This window comes from Gymnoscopelus braueri, assembly GCF_963280865.1.
Source record: "Gymnoscopelus braueri genome assembly, chromosome: 16".
Taxonomy (NCBI): Eukaryota; Metazoa; Chordata; class Actinopteri; order Myctophiformes; family Myctophidae; genus Gymnoscopelus; species Gymnoscopelus braueri.
In genome coordinates this window covers 19528527-19550032 of record NC_137616.1, presented here as the reverse complement: position 1 = coordinate 19550032, position 21506 = coordinate 19528527, and the positions used below count along the sequence as shown (strand labels likewise).

The 21506-nt window shown below is 41.6% G+C and overlaps 2 protein-coding genes across 3 annotated transcripts; both read left to right on the top strand.

Annotated features, from left to right (window-relative positions):
• Positions 1-2927: 2927 nt before the first annotated feature.
• Positions 2928-7655, top strand: abracl (ABRA C-terminal like). The gene is made up of 3 exons (XM_080453908.1): positions 2928-3017; positions 3919-3984; positions 5150-7655. The coding sequence occupies exons 2-3, from the start codon at positions 3924-3926 to the stop codon at positions 5332-5334; spliced, it is 246 nt and encodes an 81-aa protein (XP_080310034.1). The 5' UTR covers positions 2928-3017; positions 3919-3923; the 3' UTR covers positions 5335-7655.
• Positions 7656-8092: 437 nt separating this feature from the next.
• heca (hdc homolog, cell cycle regulator) lies at positions 8093-19868 on the top strand. Of its 2 annotated transcripts, none has more exons than XM_080453989.1 (5): positions 8093-8527; positions 12278-13319; positions 16115-16281; positions 18700-18854; positions 19350-19868. In XM_080453989.1, exons 1-5 carry the CDS (start codon positions 8326-8328, stop codon positions 19512-19514), a joined length of 1731 nt encoding a protein of 576 aa, XP_080310115.1. In that variant the 5' UTR covers positions 8093-8325; the 3' UTR covers positions 19515-19868. The 2 variants fall into 2 exon arrangements, with proteins under 2 accessions (XP_080310115.1, XP_080310116.1); XM_080453990.1 differs by lacking the exon at positions 8093-8527 and adding an exon at positions 10618-11282.
• Positions 19869-21506: the final 1638 nt, after the last annotated feature.

Sequence of the window (21506 nt, the reverse complement as noted above, 5' to 3'; positions counted from 1 at the left end):
TTCCAGAAAGAGAAAGAAAAGAAAGAGGTTGGGGGGGTCATTAGTATAGGTGCATGAGCATAGCAGCTGACTGTTCATAATGTAGATATTAAGGTGCAAGAACAGTATCAGTGCGTTGTGCATGAGATTAAGGTGCAAGGGAGTGTCAAGTTCAACCACATGGTCCACAAAAAGTTGCTTTTACAATTATTATTTGGTATTATCCACAGGTATGTCCATGGGGAAACCAAAAGTCCAAGGCCAGCCTGATGACAGGCAGTGGTCATGCCTTGCTCAACAATCTGATGGTAGCCGGGTGGAAACTGTACATAAACCTGGTGGTCTGGCCCTTGATACTACGGTAGGCCGCCTTGCCAGGCAGCGTTCGTTGTAGGGGTTTGAACAGTCTGTGGCTGGGCTAGTGCCTGTCCTTGATGATGCGCTGAGCTTTGACTGCACCTCTTGTACAGTTGGAGTGAGGGGAGCTCGCCTCCCATTATGCTGACCGCACCACCCACTGTAGATTTTTCCTTTCTCGGGTAGTGCAGTTTCCATACCAGGCTGTAGCACAGCCTGACAGCACGCTTTCAATGGAGCTGTTGTAGTACAATCTGGGGATGCGGGGGATAACTCCGTACTTCTTCAGGCGGCAAAACCAGTATAATCACTACTGGGCCTTTTTCCTCACGTTTGTGGTGTGTGTACCCCACTTGAGATCCTCCTCTATGTGTACTCTGAGGAACAACACAAGAAAGCATTTACAAATTCTACAGAGAAATCTGCCCAGGTTCATTTCAAAACACCAAAATGACAATGTTTGAATTTCACATTGGCCCTACTGGTGGGCCATAAATAATGCATATTAGGAAGGAAGCTGCGGGCCACGATTGGCCCCCAGGCTGGATGATAAAATATCTACAGGTGCTTTCTTAACCCACACATGCCTTACAACTCAAGTAGTGTGTTTGTGTGCCTACCCTGGGTGTGCTGTTGCGGTGGGGGGGCTATAAGATAATTGGCCCAGGGGCCTCCTTTAGTCTTAATCCATCCCTGCCCATAGCATGGGTCCAATAATTTCAAGACTGAACTGTTTGTTGTTCAGTTCAGCCCTTGACTTCGAGCTTAATAAATGCAAGGGGTTTTCTTGGTAACATTGTTGCAAAGACGTAACAGACTACAATATGACAGAGGGCTTCACAAAGCAAAGGGATAGATTCAAAATGTACTAATAAACGTATACCTAAGGGTTCAGTAGTGTGTTGATACATTTGAACATATTGGTCATATTGAAAAGTGTGAGAGAAAAGCGTGAAAGTGACATACCAGCTAAAGTCTTGAGTAGAAACTGCAAATACTGGGCAAATATTTGTGACTGGAAGTTATTGGATAATGTCTAAGAAGAGTCCAGAGGTTGCAATGGTTTGGGCTGAGTTAGCAGGTTGACAGCTCTTGGGAAGAGGTCTCAGTGGGTTGATATATTCCAGAAAATAACATTCGGAGCAGATGGTTGGCTGTGTGGGTAGAATATATTTGCAATATTTCTTTTTTTTCCCCTTCTTGACCCTGGTGTCATTCAGTTCCTTATAAAAGGACAGCTGACTAAGACTTTGAGACTCTGCTGAGAACAGGCAGGTTCCTTCCTGGATTTCAACCATTTTAATGGTGGGATAGTTCCAGGGTGTCAGCATAACACCTGCCATGGTGCAAGGCCACCCTGGTCTCATTATTCATACAACAATATTGATTATTTCAATCTATTATATTTAACATTGACAGTATAGAACTCTGATCAAAAGTAATTATTGTACGCCCTACACTTCTAAATGTAATAATTACGTTTTACTATCAATAATAGCTAGCAGTGGTGTTAAGTAACTAAGTACATTTACTCACAAATACTGTACATAAGTACAAATTTGAGGTATTTTTTACTTTATTTATTTCCAATTCTCAGTACTTTTACTTCTACTCCGGCCACATCTCAGAGGCAAATATTGTACTTTTACTCCACTACAATTATTTGAAAACTTTAGTTACTAGTTACATGGTAGATTTTGATTATTATTACAAAACATATAGGCTACATTAACCACTTCAGCCCTATTTCGGCCATTTGAAAAGCTCAAAATGCGTCTGACACATTGTGAGCTTGTAGATCAGCTATTTTCAAAAGATTTGTATACATTTTAAAAATTGTGAAATGGGACATTCTGCATAATTAGTACTTTCTACTTTTGGTACTTTAAGTACAATTTTGATACCTAAACTTTTGAACTTTTACTCAAATAATTCTTTAATTCTGTACTTTTACTTGTAACAGAGTATTTCTACATTGCAGTATATTGATACTTTTACTTAAGTAAAACATTTGAGTACTTTTTACACCACTGCTAGCTGCGGTACCCCCTCAAGGTCCGCTCGGGGATCCCCGGACCTCATGTTGAGAACTATTCAGAAGCTTCACTTCTCTCCTCCTACCCGTATATGGACATGGGTCACGTAGACGTCACGAGCATACAATCTCCACCGCACCGCTGCAGCGTTGCCATATCCGCCTATTATAAGCGACCTTGGGCTTGTTTTTCTGTAAAGTTGCTTGTAAATTATTGGTAGCTGTGGGTTGCGTTTTTTGGGCTTGTTTCTAGAGTTCTTGCTTATTTAGGCTTGTTCACTAATATTGTTTAAACCAGTGGTTCTCAAACATATTCATGTCAAGGACCCCCACAAATGTATATATATTTGTAGACCCAACCTTATTAAATATGTTGTGCCAGAGACCCCCATACAAGATTGTGTGGATTTGAAAATATTCCTACATTTTTACATTTTCTTCTTTCTTCTTTTTTCCCAAGATTTTTCTTTGAAAATAGCCGATCGGCTATTTTCGCTTCTTTTGGGCTTGTTTTCATACACCTAGCTACTTATTTCCCTTGCACAACCTGGCAACACTGCACCGCTGTCGTTCACTCGTTTGCCCAGTTCCACTGAATCCACTCATCCACTGCATCTTTTGAGACAACCGAGCCCTTCGCAGTCAGGTAAATGCGTATTTTAAACTATCGGTGTATTAAGAGCAATGCTTTCGTGTAAATCATTCAACGAGCATAATGTTCATTTTAAATGACTGACTTTCTCATTTCTAACACGATTTGTTCCAGTCTCCGTCCACCCTATGGAATCCGCCCTGGTTGCACAGGCTATTGTTATCTAACTGTTATGTCACGCATTCATTCATATGAATTCATATTTATCCCGCCCAGGCGCCCACAGTTTAGTATAATATTGTTCCATTTAAGAAGCGGGGTCATCGATCGTTCACAAATCGATCAGGAACAATCTGTCTTCATTGTGTGCGGCGGTGCATCCACTTCCGCATTGATGTCTCAGTCTCCTGCTCACGTTGTGACAAGTTAAATGAATTACCCAGTGATGGAAGAAATACTCACATGTTTTACTTAAGTAAAAGTATCGATACCCTATTGTAGAAATACTCTGTCACACGTACAAGGCCGGTATTCAAAATGTGCTTGAGTAAAAGTATTGGCATCAAAATATACTTAAAGAACCAAAAGTAAAAGTAGCCTTCTCAAAGTATTGAAAATGGGAAATACTCCAGTGAAGTAAAAATTGTACTCAAACAGTACTTGAGTAAATATACTTAGTTACTTTACACCACTGCTTGTTGTAACATGTTAAATGAATTACCTCACACAGTATCTAGCCTGTTTAACTGCTGTTGCTCAACTTGCTCAGAGATTTAAGCAATTCTAATTACATTCACACATACCACCTTCCTTAACACACTCCCTTGCTTAGTAATACAAATTATTGTTCATGTTGACAAAGCAAGCTTTCTTTAACGTCTTGAATGCTTGGCTTAAAGCATTTAATGTCTCATGACCTTAAAGTACTGTAATCTTGATTTTGTCCCCTCTGTAGTCACGATGAATGTCGAACATGAAGTATCTTTGCTTGTGGAAGAGATTCAGCGCCTTGGCAGCAAAAGTAAGTACATTTCTTTTTCATCTATCATCATAAAAGTAACCATATGAAATGCACAATTCTCATCTATACTATTCGTCATTCTTGGGATATATTCTGCAAAAATCTTCACAGATGTGGGTCCAGATGATCTTTCAAGTTATAACTATAGATGCTAAATCACAACAATAAAGTTGAGAAAGTTACAAACCAAGGCCACATGGCGACTTAAAGCTATTTAAGTGGACCAACCATTAGTATATATACTTAAATCCTTTCTTTCAGACTCTGCAATTAAGTAATTCTTTTTCTGAAATCATCACAAATTTGATCCTTCTGCCTCGTTAGGCTTGGTGACTTGGTGACAAAACAGGGGGAGGTATTGTGGACTGTGTACTGTACAAGTCCATCGCTGTTTGTGGCAAGTCCATTGTCCATTGTTGCTTCTGTCTCTTCACTGATGCTTGTCATGTTACACCAGTTTTCAGACAGCTATATTGATTACACCTTCTCCTTCTGTTATGTTCTCTCACATGCATATACGTACAAACACTCATACGCAGTACCCCCCCTCAACCAGTCTGAGCAGCTGAAAATCTCATGTTTGTTTATAACACTCCATCCTCTTGCTGTTTGCCACATATCAATCACAGTTGGCTTCAAATCATTTCTATACAAGCTTTCTGTACTACTTCATCCTCATATTGTTTGTGTTTCTGTAAAGCCTGTGGCATTTGATAGTTGTTTATGACAGGAGGCTCTCATTAAGTGGGTCAACACTTAATAACAATAGAAGTATTTTTTTTGACAGGAGGTTCACATTAAGTGGGTCAACGACATTTAATGACAATGTATCGGGTATGCACATAAGAACATTTTACATTCCATGTAAAACTATTTTTCATGGAACATACATACATTTACACTTTAGACAGAGGAGGACACATTTCCTATGCTGGCCCTTCTCCATCCAGTCTTTCTTGCTTATTTATTTCCACTGCACTGTCTTAATAAGGCAGCCTAGAGGTGAGCATAGTTGAGCTGAGTTTCCGGTACCCTCTGGTGGACAGATTTGTGTCCCAGTGATATGCAGACAGTCAAACATATTACAATAGCTTTGCGTCAGGTCGCACACGGCTCAACTAATAAAGAAGAAAATTAAAAAAATCGATTTAAAATGTAATTTCAGATGCGGATGGAAAAACAAGTGTAAAGTTTGGAGTGTTGTTCAGTGACGAGAAATGTGCCAACCTGTTTGAGGCCCTGGTGGGAACCCTGAAGGCCGCCAAGAAGAGGAAAGTGGTGACGTTCCAGGGAGAGCTGCTCCTCCAGGGGGTCCACGATGACGTAGACGTCATTCTGCTCCAGGACTGAGACCAGCACGCGGCCGTCAGACCGCACCCGGCAGATCTGGCTGTGAAATGAAATCCTCTCAAATACTTTGAGCAATCGTCTGTGAGCTGTCTGTGAGAGTGCCAAAAAGCAGACATACTGTAACGCTTTCTGGTATATCAATGTTTTGCGGCAGGTACACACTGAAAGGTGCTGCATGAAATGCTGTGTCAAAGTGTGATTAATGAAGGTCTGCAAAGATCAGTGCATCCTAATTTGTACATGAAATGTGTCAATTGCCAATCATCTGAAAGGATTGCCATTATAGATTTGTCTAACTTGCTCCATGGGAAAGGCTCTGTATTTGCATCCAAGTAGAATGGACAAGCAGCTTTGACCTAACAAAGCAGTTGCACTAGTTTCCATTGCTGCATGAATGTTTTTTTTTGCTCACCATGCCAGACACACTATCTATTGCAGGAAAAAATGTACAGTATTTGAGAGTATTTTACAAACAGATCTGCCTCTATGCCCCTATTGCCGGAGATCAAATCATGCAAATATGATGACTGTGGACAGTTTCAAGTGATTTGGTGGCTTTTACCTCATCACCCACACATGCAAAGCTCAATTAGAACCATTTAAGTGCATAAGGTGGCACTTGGCAGGGGTTAGGGGCTGAATGACAGCCATGTGTTTTCAAGTAATGAAAAAAAAATCGGTCTCTCTATCTCTCAGGCATTGCCATTCCATCAACCAAAAATGTCAGCCAAGCATTTTGATATACTTTTTAGGACTACAGATGCACAGGTCCAGAATTTAACATTTTGTATAACACATACATTATAGTAATTTTTATTGTGTGTGGCCAGGGGTGGAATTATACCATGACTATTTGTACCAAATGCCTGCCTCATGTGCCCCAATGTTGATTATGGTGTGGAAGGATGGATATGATGCATACAGCACAATATTTAGACTAGATTTAAGAAATAAGTAATCTGTGTTGTACAAATTTAAACAGACCTTAAGGGCTTAAAATCCAAAATGATTGTACTCTTTGTATGCTTTTCTGGAAGCCAAACTCATAAAATTGATAGGATAGTGGTGAGTCCACTATTAATTAGTGTGTGGCATTAAAAGAGGCACTTCAATTTATTGTTTACATGGATCATACCTACTACCTCTTGTGGACTTTGTAATATGACATTCCTAGGCCAACTCCTTTGAAATTCAAAAATAAATCCTTAATAGGAATAATAGGATTTGCAAGTGTTTTTCAAACTGACTTTTCCACATTTAAATTTTGTATTCATGCAATTGTCATACAGTGCTTTCTATCCCGTCTTTTTATGTCTACATGTCTTTCTCTACTAATCACACTCAAAACATTGCCTTTGTATGTCCATTGCAATACTACAGGGAAGTTGGTTTTGTAATGTCTCTCAGGACTTAACTACCACAACCAAAATGTTAAATTGGCCTGTGACTTCACGTAGATGTATTACTTAGAACACAAGAAGTGTATTTAGAGGTTCATTAGTATTTTTGTTTTTTCCATTCCACTCTTTGTGTGGTAGGCTTATGTTTTAAAAGGCTTACTCCTCATTCCATTTTTTTGCCTATTTATTTTTGTTTGGGTTCTGGTGCTTCGGGTTAATTCACTTTTTTTCTTTGAAAATATGAACATGAAATGTGAATATGAACGGAAATATCTTCACCATTATAACTTAATTTATATTTACAATAATTGCAACTGATTCTAACAGTGGAATGAGGTCAGAAAAGCTAAAATCAAGAATGAGGTTTTTTTTACATTAAACCAGTATTCAACATTTCATTTTCACTTGCTGAATCTAACCGAAAAGGAAATGACTGTGATTATTATGTAGGATCCAGGTTCAGGGTGTCACCATCAGGTCGGAATGAATGGGCAAAGCACTAATCTAGTTTTGAGGTGGTGTCAAAAAAGCTGTGCAAAGAGACTAAACACCAGAATGAAAGTGAAATGGTTTCAAGCTTGTGATCTTGATCTATGAAAAAGCTAATTTCACTGTTGTACTTCTGGATAAGGTCTGTGGCCTGAAATCTTAAACATACTAAATATAAACTCCATGGAAAGTTTTGTTTTGGGGGGAGAGGAAGCTTAGTTTGCACATAACATAATGAAAGACTTGAGCCCTGCAACTTCACCTTCTCTGGACATTTCTCTGATACATTGCCTGCTTGTGTGATCGAGTGTGATGTGAGTCCATTGTTGTCTTTTGTACTGGCAGTGACACAATTCCTAAGAGAATGGAGATTTCTATTACTGTGGGATATGCTTCAAGGAATTAAAAAATTAAATAAAAACTTGAAACTACTTTGATGCCTTGTTCATCTTATGTCTTTGCACTTTATGATGAGCAAAACCTCACATTTTGAACTAGTATTCAGGGTGAACATGAACAAGAAAGACGGGGAAAATGAAAATAATTGGGTCAAGAACTGATCCTGTCACAAAATATGATGCGGTACCTACTGTCTGGATGTGCTACCACAATAGACTTCAGAAATAAATGTCTGCAAAACTCTAATACAACTATAATGTGACAAATAAAAAAAGTTATATTAGAGTCCATCATCAACATCCCCTCATGCTTTGGAAGTTGGGACTCCCTGCTGCTCTCATGCTAATAATAACAACCTTACAGCTAGCGTCAGGGGGAGGGGCCCCTGCGTCCTACGTCACGGCGGCTTGTGGAAAACAGCGTCTGACCGATTCTCTTGAGCAGGAATCAAAACAAGAGATGGACACGCCTTCTCTCGGATAGGTTACCTTATAGACTGCTGTCACAAGTGCAGAAAAGCTAGATTGTGTTTTTTTTATTAAAACCGTCATACCACCACATTCATAATCGAGAGAAAGAAAACTGCAGGGTCCTGAAGGCGAGAAGCCTCGACATCATGGAATCCACAGAAATGTTAGACGTCGCTGACAGTTGTTGTTGATGGTGGCTAGGCTTTAAATAGTGATATCGGGATCTGTGTAAAATGCCCAACCAGAAGAGCAACAAGGGGAAGAAAAGCAAGCGCACCAACAGTAGTGGCGATGAGCAAGAAAATGGAGCCAGCAGCAGCAGCAGCGGCGCGGCCGCAACAGGAGGCGCAGCCGCGGCGGCGGCGGCGACGGCAGCAGCAGCACCGCTGGTGGGGGCGACGGCTGCTGCACCTCGAAACGAACGCACTTTAAGTGGTAAGTAAGTATGGGAGGACAATCGCGATGGTGGTGGTGGTGGGCCATCATTGCATACCTGAAGAAGTTCTTGTTCCTGGTGGGTGTTTGCATCGCAACGCTGCGTAGGAGGTTACTAAAGATCAATGTACTGTGTACTCAACAATGATGGCATCAATTGTTCGAGACACATAATGTGTGTCGAACAATTGATGCCATATCATTTGGCAGGATTGAATGTCAAATGCACGTCTGTCTGTCCGCACATGCACGAATGCCCTGTTCTGTTGTGACCGACATCTTTCGAACGTAGCTACAACAAGGCCCGTGCAGTGCAAGTGTGCATGCAATGTTGTGTCGTTTTCGTGACGTGCACATTGTGTGCAGTGTTTTGGTCGTGGCCTCGTCGCTCAAGGGTCATTCTGACATCCTCACTGCTCGTCTGCGCACTCAAGTTCAACTTCACAGTCAAAGCCTCAGCGCTGCTAAAGCTGCAACCCGGAACTTATTTCAAGTTAATGAATAGGCTACGTGACGTTATTTAAACCAAAATGTTTGGTAGAATGTTAAAACCTGCACATCTGCACTGTGGTGAGATGATCATCTCCCCACTCTTCCATTGAGAAATGTAGACTCCGTGTTAGGAGCATAGGATAGGAGTAGGACACCTGCCTACTGGTTGACAAGCAGTACTGCCTGAAGCCATAAGTGCAACAAAAGCTGTATGGTCTCCCACGTGACGGATTGCACCCTTTTTATTTATTTTAACTCAGAGTGTACAAATGAAATTGTTATTTGTACACTGTTGTTACAAGTGGATACATTAACACAGGATTTGACTGTGTCCATTCGACAGGGATTGCCTGGTGAGTCGGATAAGTAGCACAGCCAGGCATTATTGTATTAGGCTCTGTGTGTGTATGGAAGTTTTATCTTTAGACACGCCCCCCCCCCTCTCCCCCTATCACTCACACGCAAACATAAATGTGTGCATTGCAGGTAGGCTACATGCTGGCATCACACCTAGGTGACTTTCTGTGGCCTGTCAAGAAAGTGATAGCCTTGATTCACATGTTGGCTAAACAATGTGCTTTGAAAAGCAGAAAAGGTTACATACTGTATATTTCTTTATCCTCCAGTCTTTGATGTCCAGATTTTACAGTTTCATTCAGTGTTTGAAGGTGCAATGCCAGAGAAGCACTGAAGTGCATAGCTGCAAGCAACTCTTTGATTCTATTTTTAATATCTGGAATCTAGAGTTGCAATACCAACCCTTTATAGCCCATATATCCAAACAGAAAAGTCCTATCTGATTGTATTAAACAACGTTAAACTCGCCAACATTGCAGCTGTACGGAAAGCTTGAATTATCCTCTTTCTATGATCTGCAAAGTTTTTGTTTCATAACAATCCACGTAGACATGTTATGAGCTACTTTCTGTGTAATTCTGTGCAGGTGATCATTTTTCTAAGTGTTCAAGTTTGGAAGTGCTCCTGGAAAATCACTCAACAGTCCTGCGTAACACCTGTTTCACATACATGGAATTTATTGACAAAGTAGCTCATAACATGTCTACGGTGGATTTTAATGAAACAAAAACTTTGCAGATTGAGGATAATTCAAGCTTTCCGTACTACAGCTGCAATGTTGGTGAGGTTAACGTTGTTTAATACAATCAGATAGGACATTTCTGTTTGGATGTATCGGCTGTCAAGGGTTGGTATTGCAACTCTAGGTTCCAGATATTAAAAATAGGATCTAAGAGTTGCTTGCGCCTTGCGGCTATGAAGTGCAGTGAAGAACAGATGTCCTTTGGTAGGCTGCTGTATAGGTACAGTACTGTTGTAGGTAATGTATATATTGTAGGTACTGTGTATATTGTAGGTACTGTGTATATTGTACAGTAGCCTACAGCAGGTACTGTATGTTGTAGGTAGGCTACTGTATATCTTACAGTAGGCAATGTTATCAAGGTACAGTTCTGTTAGCTACATTTTAGATATGATTGTAGCCTAGCTAATGTATATTGTACAGTAGATACTGTTGGTACCCTTGTAGGTACTGTTTACACAGTATTGCTGCATGCTATTGTGTACAGTTTGTAGGTAGATGTAAGAGTAGAGTGATGCAACTCAAGATAAAAAATAAGAAATACAAAATATTATTAAGATAAAAAGTAGAAGTGGAAGGAACAATATGGCCTCTGCCTTGTCATAAAATGTAAAACATTTCCCAAATTCCTATTTTAAGAGCTTTTGGAAAAAGTAAGTCCAAAAATAGCCCAATTCCCGACGGCCCCGTCGGAAGAGCACGAGTCAGAACAACGTGTCACAGAGAGAGTGGACTGATGTCACTATATAAAAATGTATTGTGACTATACATACAGGATCAGTGCATGGTAGTTTACTCATTTATTACTATTAATAATATTGTAATTAATGAATCTGATTAAACTAAACGTTAGGGCTGTTCTGTTGTTGTATTAACTTTGTGCAGTAATTCATTCGATCACTTCTAGTAACCTCTTCTGCTGGTTACTTCTTCAGGCTAGTCGGTGATGTGGCTTCAATGAGCGGACAATTGAGATAGTTGTCTGCCGATAGGTGCGCAGTGCCCGTTCTCTGGGACACCTCTCCCCGTGGCGTTCTATGCCACGAATGTGGTCTTTTGGGGCCAGGTTTCACCGTACTGGAGGCCAGGAGGAGGGAGTGAGACCGGGAGTGACCGGGAGTGAGACCGTTGGTGGTCGGCTGGTGGGGACCAGCTCGCAACCAGGTCTTTGACAAGATATTTGGCTTTTGTTGGGGGGCATTTGTGACCTTTACTGTAGTACAGTACAATGACTGCAGGCTTGGGGGCCACTCTACTGTCACTCTCAAAAGTGCATTATTTTTTGTTATATTTTAATGTTCTTATTGTCTTGTATTGTAGTTATGTGATTGTACCCCGGGACCCCAAAAATAAGCTTGTAGCGATCTCTGGTGCAATTTTTCTTGTGCATAGTCACTGATCAATAAAAAATGAATACAATTAGATACACCTTTTATATCACTGCCATTGTCAGAATCGAAGTGCTGGATTCCAATGTTGTCTAGGCATGTTGTAATGAAGGCATACTTACTGATGTCGTATCACACCCAACAATCCGTAATAATAAATTGCATCATCATTTAAAAGGTGTTAATCAACCTCTTCTCCCTGGTTGACCCTTAAAACAAAAGTTATTCACACAGTAAACTGTTGAATCATTTTTATGAGTTTTATTTGATATTGTGCAACATGGAGAAATGTACACACACACACACACACACACACACACACACACACACACACACACACACACACACACACACACACACACAGTATAGCAGTATAGCAATAGTAACTGTACCAGTCCTCAGTTGTTCTGTGAAATTGTGTGTTGTAAGTTGTCTTTAGATGTTGTTTACAAAGTTGCTAAGATATTGAGACCTTCCATTCTCACACACAAGACGATATAGTAATGTTAAATTGACAAATAAGGGTATTTTTATATCCGAAGAACAGAACATTTGATCCAATGCCTCAAGTCTTGCATGAAAACACAAACATCAGTAGCGTGGTTCTAGTTAGTTGAGGAATAGGTCATCTGAACTTAAAAGGGTTTGAACTGTTCAATTTCTCTCTTTCCTCACTTTTACGCTAAATATAGAATTTAGCTTTGTATGTATTTTCGGTGCGCTAACGTGTCTTGAACCCATTCCCCCCTCTCCTGTGTTTTCCTTATACAGAGGCCCCTTGTGCGACCCCTCTGGTGTGCAGCCTGGGCCGTGCCATCGACCTGGAAAAGGATGACTACCAGCGCGTGGTGTGCAACAGCGAGATCTGTCCCTACGGTAACTGGATGCACCTGCAGTGCTTCTATGAGTGGGAGAGCTCCATCCTAGTCCAGTTCAACTGCATCGGCCGGGCACGCTCCTGGAACGAGAAGCAGTGTCGGCAGAACATGTGGACTAAGAAGGGCTATGACCTGGCTTTCCGCTTCTGCTCCTGTCGCTGTGGACAGGGACACCTGAAGAAAGACACAGACTGGTACATGGTCAGACGGCCGCATGACGACCGCAAGAAGAAGCCGTCGGACAGGAGTTTGGCCAAGGCCGGGGGCTTGGGGTCCGGAGACGGCCCCCCCGAGGAACCCAAGAAAAGCAAGCCACCTGGGGGTGTCGGAGGAGTCGGAGGAGGAAAGATGGCCCACAGGGCCTCTAGTCAGGAACTGCCTCGGCGGCAGTCAGTGGACCGTCAGAACTCTACAGAGAGAGGAGGACTGTTCAACCTGGGGCCTCCACAGAGGTCTCCCTGTGACTCCCCGGGACAGTCACCTCCCACTGGCTTCACTTTCTTTTCCCCCGCCCCGGCCGCTGCCGCCGCTGCCTTCGGAGCGGCACTGGGAGGCGGTGGTGGAGGAGGCTCACGGGGCTCCCGCCACCTGGGAGAGTTCCTCAAGTCGGCCGTACATCTGGAGCACCAGCGGAAGCACCTGCTGGCAGGAGGAGCCCTTGCTCGCAGTGCCGGCTGCTCCGCAGGAGCCGGCGGTGGCGGCAACCACCTGGATCCCGGCTCCGTTCTCCCTCTCTCTTTGTCTTTCGCCCTCCAGCTGCCCCACCGGCTCACCCACGGCGGGGTGGGAGACGGCGGACACCCTCACCCAGTGCAGTTCCTCAAGAGGCTGGATCTCTCTGAGCTGCTCACACACGTCCCCCGCCACAAGCTCAACACCTACCACGTCCGCATGGAGGACGACGCGCAGGCCGGCCAGGGAGAGGATCTGCGCAGGTGTGTAATGAGGAGGGGAGGTAGAGCAGCACCATGTGTTGTATATTAGTTTCCTCTATGAGTCATCATTCAGTTCAGCAGCTTTTGAATGTTTCCAGTCATTTATAACAATCCGGTGTGGTATTAGATCAAGTGGAAATGATCACAATGACAATCTGAGACCCCAGGGGACTATACTTGGTACCGTCCTTTTTTCCCTCAACACCACATTTATTCGCCAGAAATAACCGATGTACAAGCTCATAGCAACGCATTGTGAGCCTGTAGATCTGATATTCTCACTGAATGTTTGCCTATTATGACATGCCCAGAATAGGGACGCTAGGGTTCATGTGGTTAAGGTCCTTGCACGCTGAGAGCGGTTTTTCGTGCAATTACAGTATTTACCCCAAAATATGTTTTTAAACTATTCTTTGTGTCATTAGTGCATTCACACAAAACAGCAATATTATGTGGCGATAAAGTGGCATCATCTTTTTTCTGAAACAAGGTTGATTTTCACCGCAAATAAAGGTATAATCCTGTATAAATGAGGCATCAACTGTATGAATAGTTTGATGTGAAATATGTGCCGAATGCCAACACATTTTCATATCATTTATTCGTCACGCCCCTGGGTGTAAATACCTTTTATACAGGGCTCTGTAACTGGCTCACTGGGGCCGAAACACCCTGGATCAGCTGACCGCACGTTCCACTGACCTGCTTGGGCCAGTCAAAGTTTTAAAAACGCAATAACTAATTATCTCCACAAGGCCGACAGGCTGGGAGATTATGTTTTCGTGTGTGTGTGTGTGTGTGTGTGTGTGTGTGTGTGTGTCAAACTTTACCTGCACACTCCCAGTAGGCCAAGGAAGACACTCCACCCCAAAGTTTTCAAATCAGCCTTATGGTGGAACTATAACAGGCCGTTTTACTTTTGGCCAATAACTCTTGAACCGTACGTCATACAATATTTAAAAAATGTTATGAAATTTGAAGATTTGAGGTTGAGTGACAGGGAGTACGAGAGGGAGAGAAAGTGTCAGCTACACTGGCATGACCGTTGGAGTTGACTCCAATATAATGTGGTAAGAATTATGCGGACAAGTAAGTTAAGTATAGAAAAGATGAGGTATTCTTGCTAGCAGGATGCGCACACAGTGTAGGATATGACAATGTCATGCTTTATCTATACTCCATCTGTTGTACGATGATGTCACTTGCTGAAAATAGCAGATCTACAAGCTCACAATGGGTTGTAACGTGATGCAACCATAGAGATATAATATATCTAGAGGGCGGACTGCCTCACCCCCACCAATTCATTTCAATGAAAGTTGATCACGAAGCATGAAGCACATGAAGCACCCGGAAGTACCTCTACTTCCTGGATTGGCTCTAATTTTGGAGCCTATAGAGCACCGAAGTCCTGACGTGACTCGTTCATCCCCAGGTTTGCGGAAGTAATTTCTCTATGGAGAATAACATTGGGTCATCTTAGAATCGTCTCATATAAGAATTGTGGTCCAAAAATAAACACCGCGTGTCGGCGTTATTGTCAGGGAGGGGGTTCTGTATCGTTTATGATAGTCAGTCACTTATATTTGATACAGTCTGTTTCTGGCGAAAATGTAACTAATTTGGCGGAAGTAACATTAGCGTTTTCTCACCGTCAGTTGATGCTTCATATCCATAAGAGTCAACACGCCGGGGTCATTTGTTTATTTTTGGAACACAGTTCTTATTTGACGCGATATTAAATACGTCTATGGGATTCAGAACGGGGGTGGAAAACTGCGAACCAGGTAGACAAACAAAGGATGTGTAAATGACGTCAGACTTCGGCGGTCTATAGAGCAGGCGTACTAGCGTTTCAGACAATAGAAGCATGCACAGTAGCGTTTTAAATGCAGAGGTATTGCAATCTCAGATTTGACCACCAGGCGACGGCAGCGTCACTGTTCTACCGCTGTTCTGGGGGCTTGGCTGCAACTTGTGTCATCATGAGTTCTTCTAGATCAGTCTATCGTATAACTCATTAACCACAGCACAAAGGTCTATGCTGTATATATGCTATCAAAATCCCAATGCTGGACTAATAGACAATGACAGGCAAGCAGAAGGTCCATTATAAAAAATATTATTCTCATGGCAGATATTTCACCATCCTGGGTTATTAGATTAGACTTATTTTTTTTTTAAATTAATAATCTAATAATTCTTGCTTAATGCTTGCTTATAATTGCTTTATAGAAATGTGTTATACTGTAGCTATATATCTTCTTATTTACGCATGATATGGATGGCAGCAGATTTTTTGCTTGTTTATTGTAGGAATTCTTCACTCTTCAAGGGCCAGGTAACAGAATGTGCCAAAGGGTTTAACCCCCATGAAAACAGTGTCTCACACAAGTTCTGTGTGAAGAGGCAAAAGGCAGCAATAACAATTTAGTCCACCTTTAGTTGTTGTTGGGGTAAATCTTTTGAGCAGTGGGCAATATTCATACAGCGCCCCGGAAAAGTTCGGGGATAAGTGCTTTGCTCAGGGACACTTCAACACAAGACTGGACGCATACACAGTCTGATATCATATGGACATGATATGGAATAGACAGCAGAGTTTTTTGATTGTTTACTGTAGGAATTCTCTGATCTTCAATGGCCAAGTAACAGAACGTGGTACAGGGATACCCTACGTAAACCATGGCTGAATTATGTATTTCAAACATGTGCAGACGGCAGAGTCACCGGATCCTCCACTGGTGTTTCCACTACTTTGCCCAGACTCTGAGGTTGTTACTCTCACCCTCCAGGTTTATCCTGTCGGCCCTCAGTGCCTGTCAACGGAACGTGGTCAACTGTGCCCTGTGTCACAGGGCCCTGCCAGTTTTTGAACAGTTTCCCCTGGTGGACGGGACCCTGTTCCTCAGCCCATCACGCCACGACGAGATTGAGTATGACGTCCCTTGCCACCTTCAAGGTCAGCATGAGATTCAAGGTCACATTGTCACCTGACACTTGTGTATTTATCAGTTGGAACAGCATTATGTACAACGGCACAGCAGGTGGCAACACAAATTGAGTTTTTAAAGCTTTTTTTATGGCATGCTCCATGTGCCTAGCCATCTCGAACTGTCTTGTCTCTATGCATGTCTGTCCCCACAAACGTAGACCTATCACAGATCAGCTCACGTTGCTAAGTGCCTACAGCTTGCCACAAAGCCAAGCTCCATAGGCATTGTTTCAATGTTGGCACACAAAGCTTGTGTTAGCATGTTATCACATCATTCATGATGTGTAGGCATTGTTCAAGAGATGTGAGTATAGCCAATGTAAAAGGATGAAGGAAAACAATTAGTCCCCCCACAGTAAAACAGGACAAATGTTTTCATTTAGCATTTTAAGATGTAGGCTTATTATATGTTTGGGTATGCAAGCCAGTTATGGTAGCCTGAACTGCTAATTAAATTAGCTAATTTAGCTGTCTGAAAGCACAGGGAAGCCACACCATTATTATACTCTGTGTCTATTATAAATGGTAAATGGTGCATATATATATATATATATATATATATATATATATATATAGCGTTTTTATCCAAAGCCGGAGGAAACCATGCAAGGCACCAACCAACCTGCTCATCGGGAGCAATTAGGGGTTCTGCGTCTTGCTCAAGGACACTTCGACACTAACCCTGGGGGAGCCCGGGATCAAACTGGGAACCTTGTGGTTCTCATCCGGCCACTCTACCGGCCACTCTACCCCTGAGCCACTGCCGTACCCTTATTATAACTATTGTGTTCAGTTTCTGTGCTGACAATGAGTCACTGTTTTGTTTTCCTAAAGAAGACTGATTGATTAATTCATTAATTCATCACCTCATTTTGCACTTTCTTTTTTTCGTTTTTTCTTTATTGAGATCAACAGTTTGAAAAGGAGAGAGGCTCAACGTGTATGGAAGCCATGCAAGGCACTGCCAAGATTTAAGAGTACTGTTACTGTATGTGTGCTTCCACAGGTGCTCATCGTAACCACTACATGAAAGGGCATATTCCATTTTAATAATGTTTAAAAGACTGGCTAATAACTATGTGTTATGTTAATTGAATCTGTTACATACATACAACATAATGTGTACATGTATTTGGACATGAAGGGCTTTCTACCACCTGGTTAATATAAATTAGAACAACAAACAGACAAATGAGACCTCTTTTATCTGCTCATACTGTATTTAATTGCATGATCAGTGATATGCATAATAATATCATTATTCATTAGATAAATGAATAATAATATAGAATGAATAATGATATAATCTTTTTTTGCATACTTTTGTCTCAGGGTGAATGGAGCAGATGAATGAACATTATCAGAATAACAATCTACTCTTAGTAATTTGACTGTAATGTAGTGTTGATTTGGCCGTGGATTATATTATTTTAAAAGGGGAGTGAGCCGGGTTTATTTTTACCATTTAGAAATCAATCATCGGAAAGCTGCGGGTACATGTGGGTCCGGATATTTAACCTCTGCATGCCACGTGTTTTATGTTTTTTTTATGTCTCAATTACTTAATTGCATCCTTTAGCGCCCTAGGAGCCCTGCAATGGAGAACAAAGTTGGTTCTTCCTCTCATGAGGAAGTTATAAACTGATGATTGATTGGATAATGATTATTAGTTGGGGAAATGGAAATGCAGTTATAGCACTGGGTAGCAATTCTGCTTCGGTGTCAGTTTTCTAGGTGGGTTTACCAGGACTTACTGTAGCCTACTGGGTAAGCTAAGCTTGCTGTAGTAAAAAAAAGTCCCGGGTGGTGTATGTGTGCAATATCGTGTATAGTCATGCTACATGTAGAAAAGATGAATTATCATAGACGTAGGTGCTTTTCAATGCTAAGTTTTTCCCCTCATTCTAGGTTTTCATTGTATCTGTATCATATCCCTGGCTGCTTCTCCTGGGTCTTCATGGGAAGAAATCAATGCGTCTTATCTTATCACATATCCAGCCTTTATTTGCCCTGTGGAGCGATGAAAGAACTGAGAAGGGAACTACTGATAATTACCATTATCAGCCCAAGGGCTGATACGGCAGCAGCTGACCAATCAGCGCAAGCTCAAAGTGGCACTGCACAATGATCTGTCCTGTGAGCGACCTCGCTGCGGCGGATTTAATCATCTTTGTGGCTAAAAGCTATGGGTATGTGATAAACAAATGATCACCCAGCAGCATTTGTCGCCATCAGTAACCAACCTCAGATGCATCAGTCCATGCCTACAGCTCAAGCTTATACGCCAGCCCTCAGCTGGATAACCTCAGCCAATGACATGCCAGAGTCATAATCTGTATTTATCTTATCTTGTCTAACATTTTGACTGTTCTTCATTGTTAACAGGTAGACTGATGCACCTGTATGCCATCTGTGTGGACTGTCTGGAAGGAGTCCATAAAATAGTTTGCATCAAGTGCAAGTCGCGGTGGGACGGCAGCTGGCACCAGCTGGGCACCATGTACACATATGACATATTGGCTGCTTCACCGTGTTGCCAGGTACATCTGCAAGACCCACTCTGTGCAGGGATGGAGTTCTGTAGAGTAGCCTCAGCTCTAGCATGTTTGTAGCGCATCCACACAGCATTAGATTCCACAGATCTGTTCCTTGAAAACCACGTTTTTTTTTAAAGCACATTCGATAACATAAGATGTTTGTTGAGAGACCAGTGTCAAGTCAGAGTATATCTGTGCCATACCATTACAGGGAACCTTTACTGTATATGTCGTAGGAGAAACACAATCCATAAAGAAGCCATAAAGAGTTCAAGATGCCAATAATAATTGAAAGGCACATATACTGTAGAAACAAGCTCACAAAGTGTGTGCGTGTGCGTGCGCAGCATTGTGGTTGGGCTTAACCCTGTTTAATAGAAGAGACCACGGTTCTAGTGTAGGTACAGATATGTATTTGGGATCAACTGACTGTGAATTGAATGAAGCGTCTGCAATGAATGACAAAAAAATTCCATCTTTTCCCTCCTGTAAACATAGGCCCGCCTCAACTGTAAGCACTGTGGTAAGCCGGTCGTAGACGTACGTGTGGGGATGCAGTACTTCTCCGAGTATAGCAACGTCCAGCAGTGCCCTCACTGCGGCAACCTGGACTACCATTTCGTCAAACCCTTCTCCTCCTACAAAGTACTCGAGGCTTATTGACAAATGTTGTGCATGCATTCTAGTTCAGTTCCTGTTGTTTTTCTCTTTGTTTACTTGTCTAGGCTAAATGACTTATTTTTTCAGGCCATACCACGCTTTGAATGTTTTTGTTTTATGTCAAACTGTTTCTTTTGTATGAATGGGGGAAGAGTATGACTCTAATTTTAGAAAGTCCCAGAGCAGTATGTCTAATCTCAGTGGGAGGTGTGGCTTGCCAGTAAAGGATGTGGAACCGGCACTTAAGCAAACACATTTAGCTGTGACAAGTGAATGTGAATCTGTATGCCAAATTTGCTTTTTTGTTTGTTTTTTTTACAAAAAAAAAGTTGAAAATAAACGAGAGTAAAGGAGAAACGATATGTGCTGCTCTTTTCATTGTATCATCTTTACTGAAATGGACTTAAAATTTACATTGTATATATATGTATAATCTCTCTTTCTTGCACTTTAACTCATAAACACACACGCAGCAGATGTAGAATCTATTCATCTGATTAAATACAATCAAAATCCAGGATGTTTGACATAATGAAAGTAATGGTTGAACAGTTATGCCTGATTTATACTTTGTTGTGGGCCATGTCACACACCGAAAATAGCATATCTTCAAGCTCACAACGCGTTGCACTGTGAGCTTGTAGATTGGCTATTTTTGGTGCGTGACACCAGCATGCAACTAAGTCACCCTTTAGGATACAGAAAGCACACAGCATACCTATACCCTTCATCTTTCAGTACAAGCATAAAAAGTGGTATAATGGTGTATTGTTGGTATAAATATACTACATACTGTAAATATAACACTGTATTAGTATATTGTTGAATTATTGCATCCTAACTTGCACGCAAAAGGTGTTGCAATTTACAAAACTAGAAGCCTTCTCTTCCCAAAGTACACAACCAAGCCTAGTCAGACCAACTTAATTTCAGTGAATTATTTATGCAGTCGGACTGGACATTCCATGCAGTCAACATTCACTGCCAAAGCATATTCTTATTGACAATAAATAACTCACCAGCAGGTTGAGAGCTGTGTAGAATTCGGAAACATTTTGAGGGGTAATAAATCCACGCAAACAATGCGAAACAATAAAGAGCATAGATATTGCATTTTAAAATTAATGCACTCTGATCTGTCTCTGACAATGCTTCTTTGTCTGGTGGTTCACCAATGGTTTGATGATGTTTATGTGAATGTATGTTTTCGTCCGATTTCGTTTGTTGGTCTGTCTATCTTAGCAAAATATGAAACATGAAACTTGGTGGGAATTATCAGTAGGCCGCTGCAGAGAGATTATTAAATTCTGGGTTGAAAAGGTCAAGGCCACAGTCAAGATCAAGGTCATAATCAAGAATAGATTTTAATTAAATGTGGTGGGAATGATCAATAGGCTGCCCTGAAGAGATGATTACCTATTGGGTCGAAAGGATCAAAGGATAAGATCACAAGGGCAATGACAAAATGACTCAAATCTAAGGTAAAAATGGGATATCTTGAAAGTTGCACTGTTGGCTGACTCAGGCTGAGGTATGGAGGTAAGTGCAATTGTTCTAATTTCAAGTAGGAACTGAAAGTGTAGCTTACCTAGGAATTATGTATAGGTGTACACTGTGCTGGTAGCTGACTGGATAGTGCATCAACCTCATAATTGCCCCCAGTTTCCTGTCTCTCTCTTAAATATAGGAGAATAAAGGAGAAAAGGAGAATCCATAACAAGTCTGCCCTTATTTGATACCTCATACCTGAGATAGACATCAAATATGTGAGGCACGTCAACCCTTCTGTACCAGTGGATATACTCCTTGCTGGCCCTCATACTTTAATACAGTAATACAAGTCTCAAGACACTCACCAGCCTTCTTATGGACAAGGTTTTTACTCTTTATGGTCAATGGAACTGATATGACTCATAAATGTCTTATACATCTTATCTTATGACATATACAGGGAGGGTAATCAAAAACAGACTATCCAAAACAAACAGAAAGACA